Source organism: Toxotes jaculatrix, chromosome 5, assembly GCF_017976425.1.
Source record: "Toxotes jaculatrix isolate fToxJac2 chromosome 5, fToxJac2.pri, whole genome shotgun sequence".
NCBI lineage: Eukaryota > Metazoa > Chordata > Actinopteri > Toxotidae > Toxotes > Toxotes jaculatrix.
The window spans coordinates 4,241,185-4,262,337 of NC_054398.1; the positions used below are offsets into that span (position 1 = coordinate 4,241,185).

Here is a 21,153-nt window from a genome sequence, read left to right on the forward strand (position 1 = left end):
GGATGTAATAATTTCATCCATGGTACTTTTAAGACCCTTTGTCCATGTTGAATCACAAGTCATGCCTTTAACAATAAAACGAATAAATATGCAAATAATTAAATCAAAAATAATAAAGTTTAAATGAGAGAAATAAATTCCAGAGTGCTGATCAGCTGACAGTAAACTGACAACTGTGATAGGTTAAAGACACTGAGCTCTGGTGTATCATACCCTGTCGTGCCTACAGTCTCATATACCACTTTGTTGTTGTTGTTTGTTTTTTTTTCCTTTTGTGGTTGAGTCTCAGGTGTCCAATGTGATAAATAAAATGAAATTAACAGTGTGTGATATTCTTCAACATTCGATTCAACCAGAAGTCTGGTTGGTCAGTAATGATTATATTCATGATTATACTCATGTTCCCACCTGGTTAGCTCAGTTGGTAGAGCATGAGACTTAACCTCTTAGGGTCGTGGGTTTGAATCCCACTCCGGGGGGCACCACCTCCCATGTTCTCACTACCCGTGGAGGTGCCATACGCTTTCGGTGCATTGTGAATTGGGCGGGCTGCCCCCGCGGCCTGGGCCTGGATCCAGATAAGCGGCAGATGATGACATGACATGACTCATGTTCCCAGTATTTGTCTTGCCTTGGGCCTCGTGGAACTAAATGATGGCAGAACTCACAGTATGTGCTTCGCCAGTCTTTGCTGGGCAAATTGCAATGTGTGCCACACTGTCGTTAACTATTAACACATGATCATAAATATTATCAAAGGGTAGAAACAACTGTTAGAACTGTGTGTTTTTCAAATGAAAACTTTTTACAAGCCAAAGAGACCAACAAACATCAAGAACCAATGTTAGACAGATAACATCTGAAGTTCTTAGAGCTGAATCCCTGCTTGAAGAATCTCACAACTCATGTAAGTTTATAAATGAAAAAAGTTTTATTTGTTAGTGCTGTGTGTAATTGAATGCTACATACATACAGATAATCTTAGCATGAATGTACACGTACTGTACGTTGTCACAAAGTTTTTTCTTTTTAAAGGTTTTTTTTTTTTTTCATCAACATCATTCACATAAACTACAGTACAATTTGAAAAAGCTATAGGAGGGAACAGTGCTGCCGGGGGGGAGGGGAGGAGGGGGAGAGGGGTGGGGGCACCAGTTCCCAGGGACAGAACACAGGAACTAACACAGCAAGCATGCAGAGAGCAAGAGACACCAGGGTCTGATGGGCTTATTTAATGGAACTGAAGAGGAGAGAGGATGGCTGGTGGGTAAACTGGTGCCTGAACTGACTATTTCCATTCAAACCAGCAGTTAAAATGCAGAGCGGGCCCAATTATTACATTTGTGCTTATACCGGAGACTTTCCTCTCCTTTCCTCGCCTGCCTGCTGGATGTGGGATTTGATCGAGATGTGACATTGTTCCCTTCCACTTTGAAGGTGGTTCCTCGCTGCATTCTCAGATTGGTCCGTTTACTGTTACTATGAGAGTTCAATCTATAACACGCAGGACAAATGCAGACAGTCGCCCTCACTAATACTAACTACTATACTAGTGCTTCTGGGCTGGAATTATTCTTTGGCTTTGAACATACACTTGTATTATTATTATTATCATTCTTATTATGATCATACATGTTAAGTCTACTGTCAGCACTAAACAGTATGTGAGGTCTCTGTCTTGCACCTGGAGTGTCTATTTTTTTATTATGCACATCTGATGATGTGTCAGCACCAATTAACACGTCCTTGAGCACTTGTAGTTCTTGGCAAACATGAACAGTGTTTGTGTTGTACTTATTCACCTTTTTTACACCACCACAGAAATCTTTGTGAAAAGTCTTCTTCTGTGATTTGGACTTAGACAGAACTCTGGATTGTGAAAGCTGAGTACAACACTGGCAAATGTAATTTAAAAAAAAAAAAAAAAAAAATACAGCCATCTTTATCCCAAACCTTTCCCAAGGCCCTGGTCTCTCCCTCCAAGAATATAGATATTCATATCAATTAAAAGATTAATTAAAAAAAAAAAAATGAACAAATGTGAAACCATGAAAAACATACAGTACTTTTTAAAACTTTAAATCCAAGTTGTTCTCAAAGTCTCATAATGCCAAATTCAGAAATTAAAAATAAAATGGCTGATGGGACCAACCATTAGACCTCATATGATGATAATGATGATGAAGGACAGAGACAGAAAGCAGAAGAAGAGGAGGCAGAGAGGTACCATGGCCCCACCATAAGGCTAACACAAAAAGAAAAATTAAAGGCCAGAATTTAGAAAAAATATATTTCACTTCCATCTCCTTGGCCTCTTTCCAAGTATTAAATACTTTTCAATACTGCACTCAAACTGCAAAACCTACAGCGAAAGAGAGGAAGGCGAGAGAGGAGGGAACAGCTTCCCAGACGGACAGAGAGAGGAACAATAGCGATCACAGCTGACACGTAAACCAACCAGTGTTACAGGCTTCTTAAGAATCTCGTAGCATTCAAAGAAGAGGAAGGCGTCATTCACTCTGGTATAAACCCACCCTGGCAGACACAACGTCGAGCTCAACGCAAAACATGTAACAGGAAAAACAGTATTAATATTTCTTTCAAAACATGGATAATATTTAACACAAGGTGCAGGTTCATCCTGCAAAGAAAAAAAACAAAAACAAGAAACAAACAGCTTTCTGACAGACCAGTAAGGTTAGTAATTCAAAAAAAAAAGGCGCAGGTCTGTTGAAATGTTTCCAATACAATTCTCTTCAGTCTGAATTTCCCTGTTTGACAGAATATCATTTACATTCACACACTCAGATTCACGCACACACACACACGCACACGCACGCACACACACATACACAGGGTGATCTTTGAGATTCCCTGCAACATACCAATACAATCACTACATGAACTACAAAAACAACAAAAGAGCATTTGTCAAAACATTTCACATGGTAGAAAGTAGCAAGAATACAAAAACAGTTCTTCAATACATTTTTTTTTTAAGAAAGACATTTCCAACCCATCTGGATAAGTACACTCACACATCCATCGTATGTACAGGCTGAGCGAGGACGTGTAATGTTCACATGTGGACATTTTCAGTACACATTAGTCCAACAGCACTGACCTCTGCAGGAATATGAGGAGTATATTAGTGTGAAATATATATTTCTATATATGTCTATACTGGAGGATGAGATTGGTATAAACCATTAGGGATTTTACTGATAGTGAATTTTGGCTGGCTGGTTAGTCTACACACCACTGGGATCAGCTGCTGCTTTATACTGGTGTTATAGTTGAAGCAGGTATGGCCATAACCATCATGGCCCACACATACACTCACAGACATTTTATTACCAGAATTATTAAATGCCCAAAACTACCCTCATACTGTTTCCCTTCATATATGTTGAGAGCGTTACTGGCTACTTCATAAATAAGTAAAACAGTGATGAGGAAGGAAGGTGTTAGGACCGATAAACTTCCTTCCATCATCCTTCACTTGACCACAGACGAATGAATGTGAGTGCATGCGTGTTTGAGGGGTTAGTAAAACTTTCTGTTTCGTTTTATACCACACAGCGACAGGCAGAGAGGGGGATGCAAAAGAAAAGAGGGAAACTGAGGAGAGGGGAAAAGGAGTTATTGGAGGGAGCGAAGGACAGATGGTGAAAAAAAAAAACAAAAAAAAAACAAGGGAGTGATGTCCTTCCAGTGGACAGTCAAGCGATCAATACAGTTTCTGGCCTGATCAGTTTAGATGGAGACTAGTGCTGCACGATTTGATGAAAACGTGCGATTGCGATTATTGTGGACAATATTGCGATTACGATATTATAAATGAAAGGTGTCACGAGTCCACTTGCTTGAATATCAGGGACAACACAGAATAATGATAGTTTGTGTATTTCTCAAAACATACACATGACACGCAAAAAACCAAACCAAACCTGAAGATTACAGACTGTTTGTTCCAAATAACTTAATATCAAAAATTAAAAAAGTTTTAAAATAAATATTTTCAAAATGTATCCGTGATTGTACGTTGTGGTTCCTTCAGGCGGTTTTCAGTTTTATCTTTCACGTTTTATTTGCATGCACTCGTCGAATTTTTCTCTCTGTTGTCTCAAATGTTGATAGAGATTGGTCGCATTACCTCGGGACGTAGCGACTTTAGCTTTGCAGGTTTTACACAGCACGTCTTGCTGTTCCAAAGTATGGCCATACAACAGAAGTAGCATTTTTATTTTCGCCACCAACTCTGCTTGTCCCTCGTGTTCCTCCTCAGCGTCCATGTCGGTCACTACCGTTTGCTGAAAGCCGGGGTAGTCACGTGACCATACCTGTGGCTGCCCACAGCGTGTGGATGTGGCGTCAATTACTCCACATTGGTTTACATTAAATTGCAAATCGCAGGTCTTTTATGCGGTTACGTAATCGCACAGCGTGACATCGCGATTGCGATTAGATTAATCGTGCAGCACTAATGGAGACTCGATACAATATACTTACTGACAATCTGTTTAAAAAACGACTGTCTGATTTTGCCAAGATAGTTTTTTTTTTCCTTCTCTGGGGAAGAGGAAATTAGGAAGGATCTGCTCAATAAACCTGCATTATGGCACCTGCTTCTGTCCACAGCAGTCGGTCTTGGTTGGCAGTAAGTATGATGGATGGAAATTAAGTAGCTGTAGCCTATTCAATGTTATCAAGTGTGGGGCTGAAAAAAAAGAAATAGGGAACAGGTTAAAGAAGGGAGAGAGAAAGTGCTCCTCAGGAGACCTGATGTTGCACTGGTGGGAATGAATGCAATAGTAATAGCCTAGGCTGTCCTGAAAATGTGATGAATGTTAGGCTGAAGGCGAATTGAAGTAGAGCCTACAGGGCACAGAAGAGAAAACAGGGAGTTTAGGGAAGCGTCTGTTCAGGGGTTAAAGTCTCCAGGGATTCATATGCACTGCGGCACAGGGTAACCTCCTCCATCGGCCGTGTGCTGCACTGTGTGATCCTGCAAAGAGCCCAAGTCACTGAAACGCTCTCCACACCAGACACACTTGAACTGGCCCTCCCTGGAGTGTGTGCTCTGGTGTTTGGTCAGGTGCTCGCGCTGTTTGAAGCCCTTGTTGCAGTGGCCGCATTTGTACGGTTTCTCCCCTGTATGCACGCGTCGGTGTCGGTTCAGATCTGATGAATATTTGAAACGTTTCTCACAGTCCGGGCACTTCAGCGGCTTTTCCCGTGACGGGTCGCAGCGGTGCTGGACAAACTCCGACGAGGACAGGAAGCGGCGGTCACAGAGCGAGCACTTGAGGGGCTTCTCTTGGCAGTGAGAGTTTTGATGACGTTGTAACGTGGAACTCTTCTTGTAGCCCTTGCCACAAACGTCACACTTATACGGCTTGTCCGGTGAGGTGTTTGACGACTCGCCACATTTGTGTCTGAGCAGCTCTCCTGACTGACTGAACTCCTTATGGCATGAGGCGCATTTGAACAGGTTGTCCATGCCGTGGACGTGCTGGTGGTAGAGGAGGTGAGAGGGCTGCATGAAACCCTTGTCGCACAGATTGCATTTGAACGGCCGGTCAGTTGGGTCTTTGTGTGTGCGTCTGTGGCGCACAAGTGCATAGTGCTGTTTGAAGCTCATCTGACACTCATCACAGTGGAAGGGACGCTCCTCGGAGTGCGTGCGCTCGTGCTGGCGAAGGTCCGACGGCCGCTTAAAACCCTTACCACACGTGGCGCATCGAAATGGGCGGGAACCCTGCGGGTGGCAGGGGTGGTGGAGGAGCTCCGATGACTCTTTGAAGTGCAGCTCGCATAAGTTGCATTTGAACAAGTGCTCACCAGAGTGCACGTACATGTGGCGCACAAGGTGGGAGCGGTGCTTAAAACTCTTTTCACAAACAGCACACTTGAACGGGCGCTCGTTGCTGTGCGTTCGCTGATGGTGCTGTAGATGTGACGACTGGCTGAAGGCCTTGTCACATGTGTCACATTTGAAGGGCTTCTCTCCCGTGTGCACCCTCTCATGCCGTGTGAGTTCTGACAGGTGTTTGAAACCCTTCTGGCAAACAGAACATTTGTACGGCCGGTCTCGGGCCGAAGGGAAAGGGAGAATGGACGAGCTGCTGCAGGCTGATGCCCTGTCGCTGCTGGGCTGCTGGGGGTTGTTTGAGTTTGGTGTGGCGTTGCCAGAAGAGCCGGGTCTGTAGGTCTTCTCACATATTGAACACTTCATTGGGTTGGTGCTGTTATGTGACGTGTGGTGCTGGGCTAGAGAGGTGAGGAGGGAGAATCCCATCTTACACACCCCACACACAAATGGCTTTTGCTCCACCTGAACACACTGGTGCTCTAGCAAGTCTGTCGCCTGGTGGAAAATCGTCATGCACTGGGTGCACTGGAATGACCTGTCCTGGCTCACCATGCACTGGTGCTCGTGTGGGTTAGCCAGGTGAGAGATATCATGTCCACAGGCCCCGCACTTGTGTCCTCCCTCTGTCCCCACCTGTAGGGAGGTCTGTTGGGTCTGAGTGGTGTGCTGCTGTTGACTGTGCTGCCCGTGCTGCTGACCCCCGCTGTGTTGCTGGTTGTGCTGGCCGTGCTGCCCATGCTGGGTCTGTTGCTGCTGCTGTAGAGACGTAGCATCTGGCTGCAGTACGATACCATACACAGCACAGCCCAACGCGTTCTCAGCTCCTGGAGGGATGGTGTGGACAACCGGAGGTGGAGCGACAGCATGCTGCTGCCAGGCCTCTGTCATGCGGGCTCGGGTGTAAGGATTCAGTTTGGCAGCTGGTGTGGCCCAACTGAAGTGAGAAAGGGAGATTGGCACACGTTTTTAAAAAATGAGCTACACTTTTCAGGGTACGTTAAGAAAACAGGACAGAAAACTTACTCCATCTCAGCAAGGTGCACTGAAGAACTGGAAAGGGTGCTTGGTGAAGGGGCCGTGACGGAGGATTTGATGAGAGGAACAGCGATGAGCAGAGGAGAACGCCTGTGTGGAGAGATCTAAGAAGACCCCATACTTTCACTTTATTCTTGGCCTTCAGGTGTTATCTGTATTACAAAGAAAACCAAGGTAAGTCAATATATCAATGAGTAGAAACAGGTTATTCAATAACAAGTTATCTTTGGGTTTAACCTAAAAACTCCATCATGTTTACGCTGCGTCTGCATCGTCCACTGATCCAACAGACAGCACATCCTGGCTGAAAAATAATACCTGTGTAACAAAATGCTTATAAAGCATTGCTTTGCAAATGCAAGCTTGCTGCTGAAATCCTGCCACATAAGCTTTAGCAACCAGTCTGTGCACCTTGTGACCAGCCTGTGTAAATTCAGCTGAAACAGAGCCATTCAAAATGTGGATTTGTAATATCGTAGGACATGTCGCAATCTTAGGTTTTCAACAGCTGGCTGTCAGACCACGCAGACAGCCTCCCCCACTAAATATGAGAGAGCGCATCCCTGCTCAACGAGCTGCTCTCACAGAAGATGAACCCCAGGTGACAGCGTTTTCATAAGTCGTATTTATTTTTAGAGTCAAGTGTACATGAATGGGACGGACCTGAGCATTCTTACGACGCCTTGTACTTTATGTTGACATTGCTTAAAGCATCCCAGTTAAATAAAATATAATTACACACAACGGGATACTTGAGGATGTGCAACATCCGTGAACACAGAAACACACGGCAAGTGAGGTCTCATTATCATATACACTCAGACACCAATTAATGCTAAATCTTTCATTTAAATCTCTGTCCTGTTGGTTGTGTTGTTGCGCCCGTGTCTATGCAGAAATCCAAATGCTCAACAATTCGCGGTTAAAAAAAAAGAAAAAAGTGGAAAGCAGCGTCTGCGCATCATAACGTTTTTCGTCTCCAGGCAAAGATCACTGTAATCAAGATAGGTTAGCTAGCTAGCCTAGCCGCTTGCTAACGCAGCCTCAGAGGCGCAGAGGAGAGCTAGTGTTAACGTTAGCGGGCTAGCCACGGGAAAAAATAATAGCCAGGTAGCAGCCGCAGCGGCGACACGTTTGTTAGCGAGGAGTGCATGTAAACAGCGACGAGAAAGTCCACATTTTCATACCTGGTGCGTCCAGTCAAGCCTGTGGAGTATTCCCGATGTAATGCCGGTGTATCACAGGATAGCTACTCCTCCAAATAACGTTAGGTCCCCCCTTTACATCCGCAAACGCTGCCCGGGTGCTCTCTTGTTCGAGCGCTGTGGCTCCGGGGGCCGAAGAAATTGGGATTTGTGGGTCATTAAAATTGGCGAAAAATCTCCCGCGATTTCCCAGATCTCCCCATAAACGCTGCCGTTTCACGTATACATGTATTTGACTCCTAAGCCATCCTCTCGGCTGGCCGAAAGATGTGCATTTTGTTCTAAATTGCTAGCTAGCTATCGGCTAGCTTCTGAGAACCTACCCGCGCACGGGAACATGAATAAACCAAGAGTTAATTGGCATGCTCACAACACACACACACACACACACACACACACACACATACATACATACACATACGAACATAGTGTGTGTTGGCTTTAATGTAACACTCTTATAAAAGTATTCTCATTAACACTGTGTGTCTGGTGTCGTAAATATTAAAATGTGTTAGTGGCTGTTTGTGAGTCAAATTGATTCAGTGATTAAAAATAACGACAAATACCAGTTTCAGCTAAACCGTTCACCTCATTGAAATGTTGTTGTTCTCATGGCACAAATACAATTGTGACAAATAAAGAAATCCTTTAAGGTGCCTAGATCACAATACATTAAAAAACAGTGTTCAGGTACCTATATATATATATAAATAATATAAGAAACCTCTTAATGGGGAACTGATTAGCGGTAGTGGCCGTGTTTCACTGGGACGTATATTATCATTACAACAGGTTGTTTACATCGGAAGCGCAGGACAGAGCGGAACCTACACAGGCTGAGTGATTGAAGCCGCTAGAAAACACATTTTGAAGCCAAGGAAACACGTTAGTTTTCCATATAAACCGCGGGACTTCCTCTCAGTCTTAATTTCCATTATAATGAACGTCTGATATGTCCTGACACAGCACGTCCTGTGGGATGTTGGTTGGCTACAGCAGCAGCAGCAGCTCGGAGGAGGAGGAGGAGGAGGACAGCGAGGAGGCGACTGACCTGAAGCAAAGCTGCTCTCGAAAGTGTCAAGAGGAAGATGATAACAACGATGACTGCCCAGTGAGGAAGAAACCCAAAACTGAGGAACAGGTTACTAAAGCGAGGTGTGTGCAACTATCGGTGTGCGGTGGCTTTCTTTGGGCTGAGTGGGATTTAAAACGACAGTACAGACGGTTCACAGTGAAATGAGGAGCGTCTTCGTTCATAACCGATACAGATGCACAGCATAGGATGTTCACTGAACTGTTTAAAGTATGTTATTATAGTTCATTTGCAAAGCTTGTCCCAAGATGGGCTTCTAAAAAAATACATGTACAGTTCAAAGTAAATAAGTAGAATGGAATAAAATTTATAGAAAACTCTTCTCCCATGACCACGTCCTGTGCTTAGAGAGCCATCTGGCCAAAGGAAGTTTTATGAAAAGTTGTTCATTAATTTAACATAGCTGCAATCCTAGTGACTGAGCCAGAACGTATTTATTTATTTTTTTCCAGATCACAGCAATGGTAAGATCTTTTAAGAGGTTTGATTACTCTACGAGCTGCTTGACACCATGGTGCTCAACTTAAATGCAAAAAAAACCCCAATATGGTAAAAATGGTGAACTCTGTCAGATGAGTTTTAATGTATGTACATTTGCTTTTGCAACTGTACTTACTACTGCTATATGTTTCTTAAATTTATATAATATACTTCCATAATATTACTTCCTGTTGACATGTAATTTTACCGTATTAACTTCTGGTGACAGCCCAGGAGTTTAAAAAAAAAAAAGATATAGGTTTCTTAATTGGAGTCTTATATGTGAGTTTTTAAATGAAATCGACATATCGAGTGACACTGTCACTGTGTTCCCTGCAGGCTGCCGCTCCCTGGTTGCCTGCTGGCCATGTTTCCAGATGAAGTGGACACACAGACTGAGGACAGCGCTCTTCATGGTGGACGGATCCGCTCTTTCAAACATGAAAGAGGAAACTGGGCCACATATGTTTATTTGCCATGTAAGACCATGTAATGATGATTGATCGTCAACCAAAGCAGAATCCTGATTACTCACATCTGGTTTCTTATGTACCTGTGGTCTCCTCTCCACATCAGACCATCCTGAGGAGGACTTTAGGGAGTTGCTGGAGGAGCTGCTCTCAGCTGCAGGGACCCGTGGTGTGGTTCTGACCCAACAGGAGGAGTTCCACCTCAGCCTGTCTCAGACAGTGGTGCTGAGGCACCACTGGATCCAGCCCTTTACACAGAGCCTCCGAGCAGACTTGGCACACTGCAAAAGGTTAGTTTATCTGCCCCTGGCCTGTATACACATGATGATTTGTCAGTTTAAAATAGGATGGTGGGAAAGGAAGTAGACTATTTTTGTTTCATTAAAAAAACAAACAAACAAAAAAAACATATAGCTCCTACACAGGTGTGGAATACGATCATCAAAGGGTCCAACTTTGGTTGGTGATCAGTTGCGTTCATACATATGCAACCAAAGGAATTTATTAATACAAATTAGAGAGTAAAGAGTAAAACACACACCAGCAATACATTAGAGAGGAAAAAGAAGAAAGACGAGACTAGAGAACAAGAAAAAGACAAATGAAACAGCTGTAACGTACCAAGGCAATATGACTAAAACCCCATTTGTTGTAGGAGCAGCTTAGAAGGTCACTAGAGCAAGTAGAATAGTAAAAAAATAATTATAGAGCTGAATATAGTGTTTATAAGTTTTAATTCTCACTGAAAACTGTTTCTTGTTGCCAGGTTTGTGTGCACAGCAGGGAAACTAAAGGTGTACTGTAATGCTGAGAGGACGAGGTACAGTCAAAGCTTTGAATTGTCTCCCTTTCTCATAGTCCAAATATATGACTAGACTATACTATAACTAAAAATCCTAAAAGTTGACTGACAGCCTGTATGTGTTTCTGTCCGTTTGTCCCCTGCAGGACGTTTTTGGGTATGGAAGTGTGTACTGGGCACGCTCAGTTACTGGACCTGGTTCGAGTAGTGGACAGGACGATGACTGAGTTTCGCCTTGACACTTTCTACAAGGTCTAAAATATTATCTTGTGAGCTTTGTGTGTTACTGTGTGCAAATTAACCTTTTCCTGTTATTGTGTTTATAACAGTGAATCTGTTTTTACCCAGGGTAGAAACAGGGTCTTAATTTGTGAATGAGATGTTTTTTTACGTTGTAGCAACTCTTTTAATTTTAATTTTGGTTTAAACTTATAGGACAGATGATTTGAAGTAATTATTTATGAACAGGTCACCTAAAAGAATCTGGAGGAGTGCACATTCAGGTCTTAACCCCATCACCTCTGATGCATCCTCTAGGATCCATCTTTCCACGTGAGTCTGGCCTGGTGTGTTGGAGACCTGACAGCACAGATGAAGAAATGCATTCAGGAGCTGCAGGTACTGAGACAACTTGTCTCTGTCCGTCCTCTCAACACTGAAATGAAAATGAACTGATATCATTCATCTTAGTGTGTGGTTTCATATTTACACTTAAGAAAGGCTTGCACAGAATTTTCCGTCTGATCCCTGCTCTTCTGATTATTTTCATTATGAAGCGTGTGATTGACGAACATGAAGAGGGACCATTTCTTCTGAGGCTGGATGCGCTGGAGATGCGCTGCAGGACTGGAAACAAGACCTTCCGCTTCCCCTTGGAGCCGTGAAACCAGACAGGACCTAAACCTCTTGTGTCAAGTCAAGGAGAAGGACTCACCATATGACAGCTGTCATGACACAGCCTTTGGTAATCCCCTTAAATAACTGCTGACAAAGACAATCAAGGCTGAATGTCCAATATATATATATATATATATATATATATATATATATATATATATATATATATATATATATATATATGTTGTTGTTATTTTCTTCATTATTTTAATATGAATATAAATAAAGTTGCTACTTACAGACTTCTGCATGGGAGAATACAAATACTACGAGTTGTGTTTAGGGTTCAGAAAGGGTGATGTGTGACTGAAACAAGCTTTTAGAGAAGCGTGACCAAACGTAAAGGCCTCATTAACAGGAAGCTGTGGACCTAAATCAGTATCGAAACCTCCCGAGTTAATGTTAATCTCACAGAGGAAGCGATTTGTTATCACTTAATATGGTTAAAATTAGTATTGTCCTGTGTTTGTTCAGAGAATAACTGAACTGTCCAAAAACAAGGTGAAAGGTTTTATCAGGACGATTTAACTCAACAAAGAAAGTCGGTGCCTGAATGTAATATTTAACATATTTTACTCTGTAGAAGGCAACACATGTTTTTGACACATAATCGTATGATAGTTCACAGCAGATGTGACACCCCTCTGAGGCCTGGATGGCACAGTACAATCACTCAAGTCAGAGAGGTTCTGGCTGCATTTCCACAAGGACACGGAGTCACGTTATAAACTGTTTAACAGCAGTCTGAAATGTTCACGTCTGTCTGAAAGGAGAGGAAAGCACAAATAATAAAACATCAAAGAAAAGATCTGATCTTTACCATAAAGTAATAAAAGTCCCCTCATTTGTGCCTGTGTAAATCCTGCCTGTAGAGGCACCTGGTTCAAACCAAACCTGGGCCAAACATATGTACAGAACTATGACGTAAACAGCAGCATTCCTATGCTGAGTGTAGTGGGAAATTTAGTTTTAGAACAATTCAAGAAAAAAAAAACTCTCACTCTAACTCTCACAAATTAGAAAACAATCATTTTCATTTGCTGAAACCAAGAGAAATAACAACAACAATCTTGAGACCTAACACTGGAGCTGGGGTCTGAAGCTCAGGCTGAATTTCCATACATAGGTCGTGCGAGGACAACTGAGCTACCTCCACGACAACTAATCAAAACTCCATTTACTGATGGAGACCATGAGATGCAGTTGAAAGTCTTTTTGAAAAGTAAGCTGTCCTCAAGTTCAGGTTTTTGGGTCAAACTCTTCAAAACCTTTTTGTTTCACTTAGTCAAACAGGAGATTTTTCAAGTCTCTCAAGGTCAAACTGCTAGCTTTTTCTGAAGCTTTCAACTGTGTTTCCTGGTCTTCACCACTGCATCAAGTGAGCAACTGAGCTCAAGTTCAATGACTGGAGCCAACTACTTTCACTGATTAAGGCCATGAGATGCAGCTCAAAGCTTCGGAGAGAGCTAGCAAGTAGCAAAGATTTTTTTTTTTTCTGAAACTGCTGAAAAATCTTCTTGTTTGACCCTTGAGTGGCTTCAACATGACTAACATCAACTTCCATATCCCAGGTCCTGCAGTACACGACTCATGTAACATGGACAACATAATAAAAATTTAAAAAAAGTTCTTGGACCATCAGGGACTTACAGCTTGTCTGCATGCAAAAAAAAAAAAAAAATCAACAAGAGGCTCACTAGAAATCCAATGAAATCAAAGCACAAAAAATGAAGTTGTTTTTGGTAAAAGTCTGCTGAGGTTTGTTAACTCATTCAAATATATGCCAAGAACTGCCACATGTGACCTGTTGCACTGGAGGAGTTCAGAAATCTCTTTCACAACACTGATAACAGATCTGACTTCTCTTAATTGTTCAGAAAGTGGCACACACAGTATATCCCTGGTTTTTGATATGTCCTTTATCGTAACATGGATTTAGTAGGTAAAATCCTGGGTTCTTAAAAATCTGAGACAAATATAAAAGTCATCGTATTTAGGCTTGTCCAACAGTAAACAACCTGACATTAACATAAATCATATAATTACAGCTATAAAATTAATTTAAAACTTTGATTCTATAATTTTACTACAAAAGTTTAATACTTTTTCTTGAGCGACGCAGCGTGTACAGGGGAGTATTTTGGCAGTCAATGTTCAGAGAGACAGACGAGATGAGCCTGTCCCTGTCTGTCCTTCATGTGGTTGTGTGTGTGTCTCAGTATAAAGTTTAAATATTACAGTGGATGTGAGTGGATGTGAGTCTCCCTGCCAGCCTGTCCCTGAGTGTCTGGTAGCATCAGGGCGAGAACAGCACGGTCTTGATGTAAGCCACGGTCGTGAAGTTCAACAACATGTTCACATGTTCGTTCCCCGGAAGCTCTTGTAACATCACGGGCTGTTTCTGCTTTCCCACCCATCGCTTGCACTGGATGGCGCTTCGCAGGTTCACTGTCCCATCCCCGTCACCAAACACCACTGTGGGTTCCACGTCTGGGAACTTGTCGGAGTACCGGAAGGCCTCAGATGTGCTGATGCCGGTGCCGTATAAGCAGTGGACGGCCACGCCGGGGGGCGTGAGGTCAGCTACGAGTGGCTCTGTGTCCTGTCTCATCAGCCAGCCATCCTCAAAACCGATGTCTGAGTACAGCCGTTTGTAGTCCTGCATAGTGTAGTTGGTGGTGGGTGTCTGCACCAGGACCTTTAAGGTTGAGGGGAAAAAATGTTTCTCAGTTGTTTGATTTGATTCCTTCTACCAGATGCTACTGAAGTTATGTTCACACCATTACATTTGTATCATGTAGTAAAATAGTGAATCATGTGGAGAGACAACTGTTTAAAAGGTTTACCGTCAGTTTAAAGCTGCATTAACTGTTACCTTGTAAAATTGTTTTGTCTAACATGTTAGCAAACAGTTGTATTTACATTCATTCTGAGTTGTGTTTTTGTCTGCTTGACTACTGCACAGTGTGTCCAACATTCTCTCTCCTTTTAGCTCTGTTTTTGGTCTCCACCAACTCCTGAGGACAATTTTTGGATCTTTACACGTTTACTTAAAAAAAAGAAAAAATATTCATGAGTACGGCTAGGAGAGTTTGAGCATAAAAAGGAGAGAGAGACAAAGACGGAAACTGAATGTGACAAAGAACAACAGGCAAAGACAGACAGGAGGGAATTCAAGTCTCCCAGGTAGGAAAGAAAATGATGAATGCACATGCACAAATGTACACACACACACACACACACACACAGACCTCATCTTTGGGCCAAGAGTGGGCATAGGGGAGCAGCCAGGAGGTGGAGACAGCAGTACGCTGCTGGGAGCGAATCTTCAATGGGCTGATCACTGGGATGCGGTTGTTATCACCTGTAGACAGAGAAAAGGAACCAGTGACAGAGAACTGAAACTGAGCTAAGAACTTCCAGACCAGGGTCCAAAAGCCAGCGAGGAGAGTTTCATTTCGTGGCTTTTTTGAAGAACAAAATTCATGTCACGAGACACAAACACGACATGTAAACACATACAGTACAATGTATTGCACTGTACTCTTTAATCCTGAGTATATTTAGCAACATAAAGAACCTGATGTAACAGTTCTTTATGCAATTTGGTCTTAGCAGCTGTGAAGTAATCTAGTAGAGGAACAAAGGGTGGACGAACACAAGCTGTAAATTATGTAAATCACTCACTTTGTGTGTAAAGGCATCTGCGACATTTTGCAAGTGAGGATATGTTGTGTTATTTCTATAAAACGTTATTTAAAGTCACTCCAGTTTACATCTTAGTTAAACAGCACTTTATCACGTGTCACATATACATATTCCATAGTATCTCTTCTAATGTATTTTAGGTTGTTTTTTATTTTATTAGAGTTTTATTTATCTCTGTAATGGTAGTGTGTATAGTGAGCTCTCGTCTTTCCTTGTTTCATTCTGGACTTTCCACACAGAAAGGCACAGAGAGCATTTAAGCAACCACACCTTGTGAATGCTGTGTTTTTCTACTATTGCATGGAGGTTATGATGTAGTCTTACAATAAAGTCCTGGAATCGTTGAGCCTTGTCCACCGTACAACACAGAGTGAGACCCACAACATATACAGAGTAGTACTGTTTCCTTAACACCGGTTCCATCTCTTACCAGAGATGATCACGCGGAGTGTCTTGGCCACCCCGGCCCACGGTGGTCCCAGGGAGATGAAAGCTTTGATGTATTTGTCTTTCCAGGCCTGAGGCTGCTGGTTGAGGAAGTACAGGGTGTACATGTTGCCCATACTGTGAGCGATGAGCACCACGGGCCCACCTGCTTTCTCTGCCATCTCCTCAATCATCCGCTGCAGTGCCAGGAAATACTCTTTATTCTCATCTGGAAGAGAAACGAGGAACGACTGAGAAGATGAGAAAACACATTTCCTCCAACTGACCCTGTTGTCACATTCTCTGCATTTCTGATATCAGGGTGGAGACTTCCAAGAATGAACATCAGCAGTGGACCAGTTGAAAAATGTGGTCTGATGGGTATAATTTCCCACCCTTTTCAAAATAAAGACCCAAAAATTCACGTGTTCTTCATTTTAAGGCCTGCCAACCGTTTAACATGCCTGCAAAGTGATGCTCTAAATTCCTTAGATGCATCACAATAATGCATTCTGTCTGCGTGTGTCACGTGTTGTAAGTGTGTCTGTTGTTCAGTGAGTGTGTTTGTGCGAGTTTGCTTACTCGGGGCTTTCCTCCAATCATAAGGAGCTCCTCTGACATCGTCGTCTCTGGTGTAGCCCCAGTCTACCAGTGCTTGCACTATAGTAAAGAAATACATGCCTAGGAGAGAGACACACACACACACGCACACAGAGACACAAGAAAGAAAGAAAAATGAGCACCATACGTTTCAGTCTGTGGCCGTAAAACATGAGCAGTGACAAAAGTACAAATCTGAGTCTTGTCTTTGTGAGGACATTTTCAGAAGATATTCTGATCGGTTCCTTCTTCTCTGAGGGACTGTTTGGTTTTGTGCCTTCAACTCACCCACACTGCGTTTGCTGGGGTCCAGATACTCCAGTGAATATGTCTGTCCGAACCCCGGGACACGGATGTCCACACCCGGAGGGGACGAGGTGGTGTGTGTGGTCCTGTTGTAGATCAATCTACACACATACACAAATTGTTACACGTGAATTCAAACAATATTAGTTCTGCATCTGTGGTAAACCACACACACTCACAAATATATCCTACTGCGAGGCAACGCTTCCTGTTTTAATTTACTGTTAATTTACCACTGAAGATGTGAAAGGAGATATCTGGGTTTAGCAAGCAGAACTGAACACTTACAGAAAACATTTAAAAACCTTTTTGGCACGTTTTCAAAAAGACATAAATCTATGGTTGCTAGATAAGATACTCAGCTTTATCATTTTTTTCAATCGATGAGGGTTAAAACTCTACATTCTATAATCCTAAGCAAGTAAGAACCTGTAGCACAACTCTCATGTTTCACCAAGATTTTCTTTTTAGTCTGTCATTCATGTTGCTTAGGTACTAGGTAATTTAACATACGTGAATTAGAGCTGTAGGGCTTTGTTCTTCATAGGACTCTCTAACTCAGTTATCCTGATTTGATTTGTCTTGACACTAGCCCGGATTTTGGGTGAGATGTATAAAGATTATCTCAGACATCTAGACATTATCTTTTAAAAGTCACCAGACATAGAGCCCACTTATTAAAAAGTTACCTAAGCTAGCTTTAAGACCAAACTTATTAATGGTTAGCTGATCTGGTCCAAGTTTAGTTTTTGATACTATTAGCAAAAAGAGATCAATTCAACTAAATATCAGAACATGTTTATGGTGGTTATTCAGCTTTAAAGTGACTGTTGTGCAACTTCAATAAAAAGTGCTGTTTATAGTCACAGTGATGTCAGCCAATCAAGTGCAATCATATGATCAGTTATGTGAGTGTTGATGATGGTTTCCACTATCTACTCCTGCTGCCTTCATTTCAAAATAAGAGCACACCATGAGTGAAGATAGCTTTGTTCAAGATTAACAAATCAATCCTCTGACTTCGCTGTTTAATTGAATCAAGACAAAGTTCTCATTTCAAGTTAGTGCAGTTTAGAGTTGTCATCTGTAAATGAACAAAATATTCAGTATGTATTTTCTGAAAACAGGATTTTGTTGAAGTAAAACATTAACACACTAAATTGAAAACACAGGCTCACAGGCTGTGTCATGCAACTCTTTTTCCTTCTTTTTTTTTTTTTAGTTGATAGCTGATGGACATGTTAAACGAATGTGGTCTTAACCTCTGTCTCCTTCCATACCTTGTGCATAAATGGACAGTTCAAAGGTCAGTTTATCCAGTGTAGGTTGATTAGTGTTCATAGAAAGTCAGCCAGGTCACTGAACCCGTCTATCTACTCCCTAATGAAATCTGGAGTTTGGACCACGCCATGTTTTCACAAAACTCAAACATTCTTATAAATGGCGGCATCAGATGTTCCTGTTACTATGATGCTATAAGACTGGAGAAATGGGACATTAAATAAAAAATAAATCTACAAGAGACAATTCATCTTGTGTATTTGCTGAGGTGGAGAAATTCATCAGTGACCGACAAACCGCCATTTATTGATGTCTGCATGTAACCACAAAGACCCACGCAAACAGAGACACCCACGTCATACGCATACCGTATGTTGTCTATCCAACAGTCTATGGCTACAGGGACCAGCAGCTCCAGGTTGAGCCACAGAGTGAAGAAGGAGTCAGTCTTCTTATAGCAGATGTAATGGACCACACTGGGTTTATCCAGCTTTGCCTCCAACTGGTTTCCCAGATCCCCAGGAACTGCAACGAGCAATGAGAGCTAAGAGTTACTGCCAAGTCCCTGTGATACACTGCCAGTATGTTATAACATTTCTGATCTTTACAGTTACCGATAGCTGAAGAAAAAGACAAGTAATCTTCTAATTAGGCTAAGCAAGTTTTGCCCTCTTGCTTTTTAGTCATGCTAGCAGCGTGGCTCTAGGGATGGCAGCGTGAGTCAGCTGATCAACCACTTTGGTCCACACTGAAATATCTCAACAGCTATTAAAGGTCTTCTGGACTGTTAAAGAGGATGAATCTTACTGACTTGGTGATTCCCTGGCTACTTCCTTTTTTGACAAAACTGCACCAGGCTTTGCAGAATGAATCAGCATGATTCACATATTATACAACATGGGATCTGTCTTTCTGATTGTGGTGAACTCAACTCAATTATGAACAGACATTAAAAGTTGCAGTGGTCGGTGTTTGGCCTCTTCGTGCTATTTGTTTAGTTTTCTGTCCCACTCTGAAATACTTACAGAGCTGAACAGACTCTTCTGGCTGCCTCACTGTCAGTGTAACATCTTTACAAAAAGTCAACACAGGCCTTTGTCTGTAACTGTGATATTACATAGTTTGTGTGTAGAAATAAATCAGCAATGTAAAATCAGAAGACAGTCAGTTGTATCTTGCTAAGGACAGATGGAAGGAAAGGAAACACATTTTTTTTTTCTAGGGTCACACTGATTTGTGTGTTATAACAGGGACTTGGATCTGCATCAGCAGCACTACGGTGTGTGCTGTTCAGTAAGAGTTATTAACGGGCTGAAGGTAGGGAACTGGTGAAAATTTGTAGAGAATCACTTTATAATGTGGTGATATATGTTAATAATTGAATAAATTTACACATGGTACATCCATTGATACACTGGCTGTTATACTACAACCCCAAACAAACAGCAGGAGATCACTGTGACAAAGACTTATCACACTTATGCAGACAGACGGGCTGTGGTTGGAACCAAACAAAGGTAAGATTCCTATAATTTAAATTTACACTGGCAATAGGTGTTGTGTTGTTACTCTTAACATGGATCACGAATTGAAATTTACATTTACATAAAAGTCACACATTTTCTTTTAAGAAAAGTCTATCCCAAGAACTTAACTGCCTGTAGAGCTGGAAAGTCAAACTCTGTTCCAACTCAGTCATATGATCAGGAGACTGCTCTGAGTGTAAACAATCACCCTCAACACCCACACATACACACACACACACACACACACACACACACACACACACACAGACAGACACACACACACACACACACACACACACACACACACACACACACACCTAAAGAAAAACGAGAAGCATGTCTACGGACACAGTGGTTAAATATGCACTCTATCTCGCAAATGTAAGGTAAATGTTGTGGTAAATGCTTTATGTTTGTGATAATCCTCCAAACTGACTTCCAGCTGAACTCCGTTCAAGAACACAGCGATCTAAGGACGCCGACAGGACGCCTTCTCCGAAGCCGAAAGTAAATCCTCGACAGACGATGACTAAGTATATTTTCGGAATCGGCGGAGACACGCTTTCGATACATGGCAAATATAGTAATTACTACTACAATTCAACGTAACCCCCGGTACACGCCTCTGTCTGCGATCAGTCGCGGGGTGTTTTGATGGAGGAAGATAATGGGACCGAGAGGCCAAACATTTTAAAAAGTTAAAATATAATTCACGTATATACATACTGGACGGATATGCGAAAGCCGAATTGAAGACTTACCAAGGGGTCATTCGAAAAGCTCCGGATTTTACTTTAAGCTTTATATAACATTTGTGACAAGCAAGGATACGTTTAATTGTTTATATTTTGAACAGAGTTTGGCTTATCTTGAATATCGCCGCCGTCGCTAGCTGTTGAGGTGACTGAGGAGTGACAATAAGTTGCGCAATTATTTGGTAACAGATGGCAAGGTGAGCAAGCCTAGAAACACTGTAAAACACAGAGGAAAACACTTACTGAGGACCACGGGAGGTCTTGCGGGCTGACAAGACTTGTCGCCGAGACATTTCCCCTGCGGTCTCCCGCTGCTCCGAGCCGACAACAGCAACAATAACAAACCGACTTGGAGCAGCGAAGACAATGCAGTTATCCGGTGCCAACCCGCCATGGCTCCTGATGTCTCATAGCCAAACGGTCATGTTGTGTGTCTGCGGTGTGTGTAGCTCTGTGTTGGAGTTTGTCCGGTTTGCAGTTTTTTTTCTCCTCTGGCCGTTGAACACAATGTAACCGTTGACGTTGATTGGTGAACAAGACGGTGATGATCACGAGGTCTCCAGCAGATAACAGAGCAATCTACCCGGCGACGCTACTTCCGCAATCAAGTCAAAAGTAATAGAGCTCAGATGTAGTGGAACGGATCCACAGACATAAACTTTGACTTGGGCTAATCATTTGACACGTGACTTTT

General features: G+C 42.4%; 3 protein-coding genes and 1 non-coding gene across 4 annotated transcripts; 2 read left to right on the forward strand and 2 right to left on the reverse strand.

Annotated features, from left to right (window-relative positions):
- The first annotated feature begins 406 nt into the window (after positions 1-406).
- Positions 407-479, forward strand: trnal-uaa. The gene has a single exon. It is a non-coding gene; the product is annotated as a tRNA-Leu (tRNA).
- Positions 480-4,229: 3,750 nt separating this feature from the next.
- On the reverse strand, positions 4,230-8,426 carry znf319b (zinc finger protein 319b). The gene is made up of 3 exons (XM_041037709.1): positions 8,098-8,426; positions 6,899-7,062; positions 4,230-6,809 (listed from the first exon to the last, which is right to left on the reverse strand). Exons 2-3 carry the CDS (start codon positions 6,901-6,903, stop codon positions 4,949-4,951), a joined length of 1,866 nt encoding a protein of 621 aa, XP_040893643.1. The 5' UTR covers positions 6,904-7,062; positions 8,098-8,426; the 3' UTR covers positions 4,230-4,948.
- Positions 8,427-8,925: 499 nt separating this feature from the next.
- usb1 (U6 snRNA biogenesis 1) lies at positions 8,926-11,975 on the forward strand. The gene is made up of 7 exons (XM_041037755.1): positions 8,926-9,270; positions 10,028-10,167; positions 10,265-10,448; positions 10,925-10,978; positions 11,107-11,212; positions 11,498-11,578; positions 11,737-11,975. Exons 1-7 carry the CDS (start codon positions 9,095-9,097, stop codon positions 11,842-11,844), a joined length of 849 nt encoding a protein of 282 aa, XP_040893689.1. The 5' UTR covers positions 8,926-9,094; the 3' UTR covers positions 11,845-11,975.
- A 1,242-nt stretch (positions 11,976-13,217) lies between these two features.
- pla2g15 (phospholipase A2, group XV) lies at positions 13,218-20,999 on the reverse strand. Its single transcript, XM_041037745.1, has 7 exons — positions 20,703-20,999; positions 18,547-18,703; positions 16,880-16,998; positions 16,574-16,672; positions 15,996-16,220; positions 15,109-15,221; positions 13,218-14,555 (listed from the first exon to the last, which is right to left on the reverse strand). Exons 1-7 carry the CDS (start codon positions 20,851-20,853, stop codon positions 14,154-14,156), a joined length of 1,266 nt encoding a protein of 421 aa, XP_040893679.1. The 5' UTR covers positions 20,854-20,999; the 3' UTR covers positions 13,218-14,153.
- Between the last annotated feature and the right edge of the window lie 154 nt (positions 21,000-21,153).